Source organism: Myotis brandtii, unplaced genomic scaffold, assembly GCF_000412655.1.
Source record: "Myotis brandtii unplaced genomic scaffold, ASM41265v1 scaffold303, whole genome shotgun sequence".
NCBI classification, from domain to species: Eukaryota; Metazoa; Chordata; class Mammalia; order Chiroptera; family Vespertilionidae; genus Myotis; species Myotis brandtii.
In genome coordinates this window covers 4835461-4845256 of record NW_005361573.1, presented here as the reverse complement: position 1 = coordinate 4845256, position 9796 = coordinate 4835461, and the positions used below count along the sequence as shown (strand labels likewise).

At 50.6% G+C, this 9796-nt stretch overlaps 1 protein-coding gene across 4 annotated transcripts in view; it reads left to right on the top strand.

Annotated features, from left to right (window-relative positions):
* PISD (phosphatidylserine decarboxylase) overlaps positions 1–9796 on the top strand; it is a 21622-nt gene that overhangs the window by 1086 nt on the left and 10740 nt on the right. For 2 of the 4 annotated variants that reach the window (XM_014542552.1, XM_005869783.2), the window contains exon 2: positions 3230–3309. Coding sequence is in view for 2 of the 4 variants with exons in the window: in XM_005869780.2 (XP_005869842.1) it covers positions 6476–6549 (74 nt within the window). In the remaining 2 variants the exon portion in view is untranslated. Of the gene's footprint in view, positions 1–3229; positions 3310–6387; positions 6550–9796 lie in introns of those variants that run through there. The other 2 variants (XM_005869780.2, XM_014542551.1) reach the window with 1 other exon arrangement.

Here is a 9796-nt window from a genome sequence, read left to right as displayed (position 1 = left end):
GCCCAGGAGCAGGTGCGGCTGCCGCCGCGTAGGGCGGCCCGGGTTTAGTCGGGGTCTTGCTAAGCGCCCGGGCTTTGCCCTCGCCAGCTACACGTGCACAGGGACAAGGGAAAGGAAGGGGAAAGGCCAGAGGGAGGAAGCCCGTGCCGCCCTGGAGTCGAGGCGGGACTGGCGCCTCTCCGGGGTTCGTGTTCCTGGAGGGGACGGGCGGTGTGGTGTGGGGGGAGCACTGGCCTGGGAGTCCTCGGGCGGCTTTCACTTCGGAGTCTGGTTCTTGGAAGCGAGGGGTTTGAGGCCCGTAACCTCCAAGTAGGATGGACCTGGGGTCCCGTTTACCGGGGCGACTCCCACCTCGGAGGTGCTGGGAGCTGGAGGACGCCCCGAGGCGCCGTCTACGCCCGGCTCTTCCTCGAGTTGGCGAAAGGGAGGCCCCGGGAGAGAGGCCTCGCTCGTGTTCACCCAGCCAGTTAGTAGCAGAGCCAGGACTGACTCTCTCTCTCTCTCTCTCTCTCTCTCTCCCCCCCCCTTTCCCTCTCTCCTCTCCCTCCTCTCCAAGGACCTCAGGCTGCCCGCCGTATGAGCATTTATTATTATTATTATTATTATTATTATTATTACCATCATCCCCTATAGCTCGGGAACAGTGGGGCTCTCGGAAGATGCATGAGTGTTAGCAGCTGTGACTCAGGGTCAGCCGCTTGGTGTGGTTTCTAAGAAGGGAGGTTTGGACGCTGGGAAACACGTGTGTTTCCGGCCCGGTTCCTCCCATAGGTGTTGACCAAAGCCACCCTTCGTGGTACCTTTGGGAAGTTAGAGACACTGAATTTGCTCTGAGAGGGGAGCAGAGCTGTCCTCGGCCTGGACGCGAAAGCTTCCCTCTCCCTATTGACTGTGCAGAGGGAGCAGGTCGCTCAGGAGGGGCCTCTGCCGTTGGGTGGTAACTGGTGGGATCTGGGCAGGTGGGGGCTCTGTGGTTTCAGTGTTATTACCAGGTGTGCTGCTTGCGTCAGCCATGAATTCTTTTAAACTGTGTCATGAGTTGGGAAGACTAGAAAGTGGCATTCCTAAAATATTTTTTAAATGAGGAGGAGGAGGATTTACTCATTGTCATTAAAAAACGGGGAAGTGGCCGGGCCAGCGTAACTCGGTGGTTGAGCGTCAACCTATGAGCCAGGAGGTCACGGTTCGAGTCCCAGTCAGGGCACATGCCCGGGTTGCAGCCTCGATCCCCAATGTGGGGCCTGCAGGAGGCAGCCGGTCAGTGATTCTCTCTCATCATTGATGTTTCTCTCTCTCTTTCTTTCTCTCTCCTTCCCTCCCTCCCTCCCTTCCCCTTCCTCTCTAAAATCAATAAAAATACCTATTTTTTTAAAGGGTGGGGTGGAGTTACACTTTTAGTACCAATGTAAGTACGAAAGACTAGATTTAGGTGCAGTGATTGGGAAGGATAAGGACTTGGGTACAATAAGATGTCTCAATATTCAAAGGTATTACATATCAAGACAGAAGGAAACTATATTGATACAAAAAACTAAAAGGTAACATTTTCTTGAGTTTTCAGTAAAGCAGCCTCTGAGAGACACACAGGTGAAAGCCCCATATCGCAGGGAAGTTTTTAGTAACTGGGTGATGTGCGACAGGTGATAGAACACGGAGAGAGCAACATCTCGGGTGACAATTTGGGGCCATGTTTGATAAAAGAATGGGGGGAGATATGTATTAGAAATAGAGATCCCCATCCTGCTGCCAAATTCAGGCTCAGTAGGTGGAGGCTGGGGCTCTAAGTGCCCCCGATCATTCTCAGGTTTGGGCAAGTATGGACATGGTGCTCAGGGAGTGGTTGGTTGTGTAAGACTTGCGTTTACCAGTATATATGGTGCCAGGGACCATGGAAGAGTAGGCCTTTACAGTTCAGTGGGAGAGAGAGAAAACACCCGAGGAAATTATATAAGATAGAATATGAAATGAGGCTGTCAAGAGGCCTGCCAGGTCATTTTCAGAACTTTCACAGCTTTAGAGGCAGGAGAGAGATAACAGCTCTAGTTACAATGTTGTCACCAGAGGTGATGTTAACAATATTTGTAGGCTTGTCCGGGTAGCTCAGTTGGTTAGGGCGTCCTAATGCACCAAAGTTTCAAGTTCGATCCCCAGTTCAGGGCACGTACAAGAAGCAAGCAATGCATGCATAAATAAGCGGGCAGCAAATCAGTGTTTCTCTCCTTCTCTCTAAAAATCAATAAGTTAAAATTATTTTAAGGATGTTTTTATAACTATGACAATATGGGCACAGACCAGTCAGCATGGACACTGGTCATAGACAATTGACACGGCCATCCCAGTGTGGGCCAGATTAATGTAAACTCTCTTTCTTTTAATATATCTATAGCGATACATGTAACTTTTAATATGTAGTAATGTGTAACTAGGGGCCAGGCCTTGGGCTGAGGGGTTTACACGATTGTCTCACTCTTAATGAGGCGTCGGTCCTGTTTTTACAGGTGGAGAAACAGGCTTGGAATTAGTTAGGAAATTTCCTAAAGTCACGCAGCTAATACGTGGCAGGCCTGAGATTTGAGCCCCACAGTCGGACTTGAGTGCTTAATCACAGGAGGGGCTGCGATCACCTGCTTCCCGGACACCATGGGCGAGACAGCTGGTGATTGTCCATTCCTCCTCTGGGCTTCACCTCATTGCGGAGATTTAGTCCATTGAGAAAACAGACCACCCCTGCATTCATCCAGGTTACAGCCAGCTAACAATTAAGTGAATAAATATATGCAATCTGTTTCTTTCAGTTTGTGAGAAGTGCTAGGAAGAAAAGATAAATAAATAAAGGAAGGCAGGTACTTGAGGGATTAGAGAGTGCTTGAGAGCAGCAACTCGGGCACAGGGTGGTCAGGACAGACCAAACAGAGGAGAAACATTTGAGCAGAGAACTGAATGAGTAAGAAATTGAACCACATAGAAAGGGCTGGGCCGGGGAGGAGCCTGCAACCGAGTGATGTGCCCTTGACCGGAATTGAACCCAGGACCCTTCATTCCACTGGTGGACGCTCTATCCAGCGAGCCACACCGGCCAGGGCTAAGGACATTTTCGTACATAACCAGGAAATTAACATTGATGCCGTAACATTGTTGAATCCATAGACTGAATTAAAAATTTGCCAATTGATCTAATTGTTTTAATTATAAAAACAATGTCTAATGGTTCATTTTTGCTTGATTGCAGCCTCCATCACCGTGAAAACACTGCCCTGAGCCACTTCCCACAGCCCTCACGGAAGCTGCCTCTCAGAGCCTTCTCTAAAAGTAAGTAGCCATCAGAGGTGGTGGCCTCTCTGGGCTTCGGGCTGCTCATCAGATAATTGGGATGCACGTGGCACCTGTTCCTCAGGGTTGTGGTTAGAATTCAAGGACATGTGCCTGAGAGGTGCCCACACGCCTGGCATGTGGTCTCACGGAAGCAGTAGCTGTTGTTCTCTCCCTGTTTTCCTGCTGCCTACAGTCTGTTGTGTGACTGTCCCATTTAGCATTGGGCATTTGTTCCCAGTCTTTTCCTACTGTAGGTGGCGCTATAGTAACATCTCTGCATCTTCAGGATATATCGGTAAAGCTCGGACTGCTGAGTCAGGTTTATGTATTTTACAGTTGGGTATTTACGCCAGTTGCTCCTCACAGAGGGTAAACCAGTTTCCCCTCACACAGCAGGGCACGCCGTGGTACATTAGTTCCCCACCCCCACACTGTGGGTTAGGAACATTTTTTATCTTGAAGCAGCTATGTGAACCCTTTTGAAAATGTGTATTGTCCTTATTATCTAAATACCCTTTTTATTCATCATACCAAGAGCTATTTTTAACTGCTCAATAAGAGCACCTTGGAGTAGAATGAGATGGTTAGCGAGAACAGAAGCAAAGGCTTATTGTAGTTAACAGTGGCACCTGGGTGTTATTGAATTGGCCTGCGTGCTGGAACACACAGGAACCACATGGAAGATGGAGGTGGGGAACCTCCTGCATTAAGCTGTGCTTTTAGGAAGTGGCAAACCCAGTGGAGCCGTGGTCAGGAGGGGCGAGCGCTCGTATTCACTGCTTCCTTTTGGAAGAGTAAAGCAAGCCTTTGAGAGGCAAGAAAAAGAGGCCCGTCGTCGGAGAAATACGGGCCGGCATCAGGTTGAGTGGGACCAGTCAGTCCAGGATGTGGCCTAGTGCAGGGAGAATACAAGTTTTCTCATCACCAAATATTCCAGAAAGAAAAAAAAGTGTTCTTGCTTTTTGATACATCTTTCTTGGTCGTCAGAGGTAGAGTATTTAGTTATTAAGTAGTAAGGGTCCAGGAGGGATCATTAGAGGGTGGAAGAGATTAATGACACCCTCGCTTGCTCATTGAAAAAAGGAACAGCAGCAACTAGAACCCGCTGGAGGGAAGCGATACCGGGAGCAGGGCGCTCCTTCCTTGGAGTCAGGCCTACGAAGGGTGTGCTCTGGTTCTGCACAGGCGACTGGGAAGTCAGCTCTAGAGACTTTGTTTTAATAACAGTTGTATTGATCAATAATTCACATACCATAAATTCACCCTTTTAAGTATGCGTTTCCGTGTTCTTTAGTATATTTTCAGGGTTGTGCAACTGTTACCACTGTCTACTTTCAGGGCATTTTCATTTCCTCCTTGCCCTCCCATGAAAAACACTCAACCCATTAAACTGTCCCTCCCCATTTCTCCCTCTCCCCCTTCCCCAGGCAATCACTAATCACTTATAGTACGTTTCCTATACTGGGTATCTATAATAATAAAAGTGTAATATGCTAATTAGACCGGACAGCCGAATGACCTTCCGGACGTCCTTCTGGATGAAGCCGTGGCTGCCGCCGCTGCGGCTGCAAGGGCCAAGCCCCTTGCAGGAATTTCGTGGATCGGGCCTCTAGTTTCATATGAATGGAATCACACAATATACAGCTTTTTGTGGCTGGCTTCTTTCGTGTAATGTTTTCAGGTTCATGTTGTAGCGTTTGTCAATACTTCATTCCTTTTCATTATCACATAATGTCCCACTGAATGGATAACCACATTTTGTCTATCCAGTCTCTGTTGGGGGTCATTTGGAGTGGGTTTTTTGGCCTGTTACGAATCATGCTTCTGTTGAACATTCTTGTATAAGTTTTTGCGTAGATGTGTGTTTCACTTTTTTGAGGCACAAATGGTTTTCCAAGTGGCTGCCTCGTTCTGCAATCCCACCCGTCGTGTGAGTGTTCGGTTTCCCCCGACCTGGCAGCACTTAGTGTTTTATTACAACCGTCCTCGTGGCTGGGAGGTGGGAGCTCCTGTGGCTTGAGTTGATTTCCCTAATGACTAGTGATGTTGTCTTGACTGGTTAGGCCGCTCTAATGAGGTGTCACACACCAAGTGGCTTAAACAATAGAATTAATTTTTTTGAGGTTCGGAGACTAGAGGTCCGAGATGAGGGGGTCACGGGGTTGTTTCCTTCTGACGGCTGCTCCATGCAACTTGTCTGGTGTCTGGTGGTTTGCTGGCAGTCTTTGGCTTCCTTAGCTTTTAGAAGCATCATCCCTAACCCTCACCCTCACCCTCACGTGGCATTCTCCCTGTGTGCGTCTTTGTCCAAATTTCCCCTGTTTATAAGGACACCAGTCATTGGATTAGGCCTCATCGTGATGATTTGATTTTGACTTGATTACCTGTGGAGACCCTCTATCCAAGTAAGGTCCTGTTCTGAGCTACTGGGGGTCAGGGTTTCAAGATATGAATTGGGGGAGGGGCACAATGTTGAGCATCTTCTCATGTGCTTATTGGCCATTCTTATATCTTGTTTGAAGATACGTCTCTTCAAACCCTTTGTACATTTTTTAATTGTTTTTTTTTAATTATTGTTGAACTGTAAGAGCTTATGAGATTTTGCATTTGAGAACAGTAGTGTCCAGTAAGAAGTGTCCAATAAGAACTGGACGCCTTGCTAAAGTGAGGTCAGAGAGGCCTGGGTGAGAAAGGGTGCCTGGCTCTCAGCCCTGGACCTGGTGGGGACTGGCTGGCCACCTGGATCAGTGTCTTGACCTCTTTGTTTTCAGTGTTTTCTTAAATTCTGTGACTGTGGCGGCAGTTGGGGCGCCTTGTAGTTTCACAGGAAAGATGCTTGTCGCTTGCTCATTGATAGAATTTGGAGACAGAGGGTCCCAAGTAGTGACTCAGGTGGCACCTGCCTGTCAGATCCCTTGAGAGGCCACTCACCTGCACAGGCTTCTAAGACGCATTGCCTTCTCCTGGCCCTCCTGTTGGCGCCGGGCTTGCATGACTCCTTCCTGTCCCTTTTCCCAGGCTCACCATTTTCGCTGTTGTTGGTTTTTTGTTCTTACAGATGCCAGAAAAGTTCACACTGCCCCTGCTCGAGCCTTGTTCCGGTTGCGCCCCCTGCCATTTCTGGTTTTGACTGGCGGCGGCGGGTACGCAGGTTACCGGCAATATGAGAAGTATAGGGAGCGAGAGCTGGAGAAGCTGGGATTGGAGATTCCACCCAAACTCGCAGGTCACTGGGAGGTAGGAATAAGACGGAACCGCCTTGATTTCTCATCTAGCACAACCGCCTGTCACTTTTAAATGCTCCAAAGTCGAAATGTTTGAAAAAGTGAAACGCGCCTTCTTGGAGCTCATGTCTCCAGTGGGCTCTGGCCAGATACAGGAGTTCTCTCTTCCGTCCAGACCTCCCCAGGGCGCCCCACGGGCTCTGAGTGGAAATGGCCTGCTGCTGAAACCCTCAGAGTTCTTGCCTGATATTGGGGCCGGCATCCTGGCTGCTCACGCCTTCTCAGGCCGAGGATGAGCTAAAACAGTTGGATTTTGTGGTTAAGTTCTCACCAGAAACCAGACTGAAATAATCAAATCCTTTGTCCTTGTTGCTCAGATACTCCCCCCACTAGAGGGCCACGTGGTAGGGCCAGGCTGCGATACTGTTGACCCCGGGGTGATGCGTAACGAGCTGCCTCATTCCTCTGTGCTTCCCATGGCCCAGGACCATCTCCTGACTCAGCAGATATTCAGTAAATGTTGAAATCGAATATAAGTTTGTATGTTTAAAAACTGCCCCCTGCCCTGACCGGTTTGGCTCAGTGGATAGAGCGTCGCCCTGCGGGTTGAAGGGTCCCGGGTTCGATTCCGGCCAAGGGCATATACCTTGGTTGCGGGCACATCCCCAGTCGGGGGTATGCAAGAGGCAGCTGATCGATGTTTCTCTCTCATCGGTGTTTCTAACTTTCTATCCCTCTCCCTTCCTCTCTGTGAATATTTTTTTAAAAATAAATAAATAAAAACTGCCCCTTTGCAGCTATATTTAACAAATGAAAATACAAAATACCAATCGGTCTGGGCAGCCTGGGCGGAAGAGGGGGTGAAAGTGAAGACGTTACGGTGTTTGGAATGATGCCTGGGTGTCCTCATGAGCCGCTCCGTCCATGTTGGTATCCAGCGCGGCTGGTCCAGGGCGTCTGCGAGTCCCAGCGTGCTCCTCAGGGAGCTAGGCCGTGTCACTTTCCGTCTGGGCCTTTGTGTCGTCAGCTGTAAAACAGTGGGTCACCCGGCTGGAGGGGCTCGGTTGAGCGTCGTCCTGTGCACCCAGAGGGCAGGTTCAGTCCCCAGTCAGGGCAGGGACGAAGGCAGCCGATGAAAGTTTCTCCCCCCCCTTGCTCTCCCCAAGCATGTCCTTGGAGGACTTGAAAACAACAATAACAGTGTTTGGATTGGAACATGACTCCAGCTCTAACGGTTTTTCTAGAATTGTTGGCATTACCTGCTACATGTTCTATAGGCTTCCTCCCAAAATCCTGTTTTGGCTTTTGGTGTTGACCCTTTTCCTCCAAGAGAATCAGTGGAATGGTTTCCCTTGACTCCCACAGTCCTGTGAAACTGCCTTCGTCGGCGGGCCATGCAGATCGCGATGTGGCTGGACCCTGAGATGTGTCCGTCTGTCCTCATGTGCCTACCGTCCACGCGCCGTGGCCTTTATAAGACCCACTCAGACCAAGAGACCGAAGGCTTTCTGTCCCTGGCGTTCCCACGCAGATCCTCGGGGAAGGGCAGGCATCGACTGTGAGCTCACTCCAGAGTCTGCTGGGCTCTCCCCAGTAAACAGACTCTTCCTGGAGAGCAGTTACAGTGTTGCTGAGCTGACTCATGACTGTCCTCACGTGTTAAACCCAAGCTGCTTCGCTCTGGCCCCAGCACGTGTCAGGCTGACTCACCCTGGGCCGAGCTTGCCGCCCTCAGGAAATCCCCACTCACTTCAAGAGGATGTACATTTGGGAGAAACTTGCTGGTTCCAAAATCATGACAGACCAGTATCAGCAGCTGTTTTCTCAGCACCCACCATTTGCGCGCTTGGGGTTCCCGCCATACGTGAGGCAGGACCTGAAAGGGGATTGTTTGTAATGAGGGCGGGGTTGGTTAGCTCCGGGGTCAACCGGTGACCTGGTTCATGGGTCGATGCTCAACCACTGAGCCACGCCAGCCGGGCAGACTGTTTACTCTTCAGTGTCCTTGGTTACAGACGACAGGGTTTTTCGATTTACTGGATGGTTGTAAACTGCGTGGCCTTTACTCAGGACTAGGTTAGCCCTGCTGTTGCACTACGGGGTGGCTCTCGGGGATGCCTACTCAATGCCCTGTATTCTGTGAGGACTTCCCACCGGCCTGTTGACATGCAAGTGTCTCCTGACCCCGGGTGAGCTGGGAATTGGCTCCCAGCTCTGAGTGTGCGGTGGAGCTCCTGGAAGTTAAGCACCTGCATGTGCATGGCTTTGTAGTGGGCAGAGCCTCTGGACCTTAGAGAACCCAGCTCCTTATTAGTACAGACACCTCCTTTCATTACCAACTAGCAGGACGCATTGCAGCAGGGGCACTTGGAGGGTTTTTGTAAATTATTGTTTTTTTAGGGTTCTGGGACCAATTCCAACATTTGCATGTGTGTTTGGGGGTGTATTTCCCACACCAGCAAACAGGCTCACACTAGCTGGGTGTCCTACAGTTCAACTCAGTTCTGACAGTATCTGCCCAGAGAGAGCGAAAGACTCTGGGTTAAGGGCGGATTCTGCATCTGTGTGGCAGTTGACATTTCAGATACGCTGTCCTCCTGTCCCCATAAGTCAGAAAGCGGGAACAGAGCCTTCTTAAGTTCCTCCTAACGAGAGGGGTGAAGGTGTGGGCGCTGTACCCCTAAAGCTACTGGGTGATGCCAGGCGTGGTGACTCCCGGGTTTCTGGGAACACAGGCGATGAGCTCCATGCAGGATGCATCTGGTGACAAATTCCCCTCGGTCTCTGGCGTTTCCTATTGGTCCTTTCTTGACCTGAGGACAGGGCCATGTGGTGGGAAAGCTGGCCCGATGGAAATGGGGGGCCCGTCGGGGAAGAAGCAGTCCACACAGCCCTCCTGCAAGCCACGGAGGTGCCACCAGGGAGGTGACAAGCGGGGGTGGGAGGCCTGTGCTGCAGAGGGAGCTGTGGTGGCAGCCGGCCCTCACATCAGGCGTGAAGAGCTTCCAGAACACCAGCCCCAGCCTGCAGCCTGGCACGCGGAGTGCTGGCCGCGTCCTGCCTGAGTGGCTGGGTCCTGTGACCTGTATCTGCTGTCCACGCTCGGGCAGCTTGTCCCGCCGTCTGCCTCCGTTTCCTAGCCTACTTGTCCTGGCTCACTGGGCTCAGTATCAGGTCTGACCTTAAGTTTTCAATCCATTTTGAGTTTATTCCTGCACATGCACCTTTTTCTCTTCTCATGCTGCGTGCCCCCTTCCTCA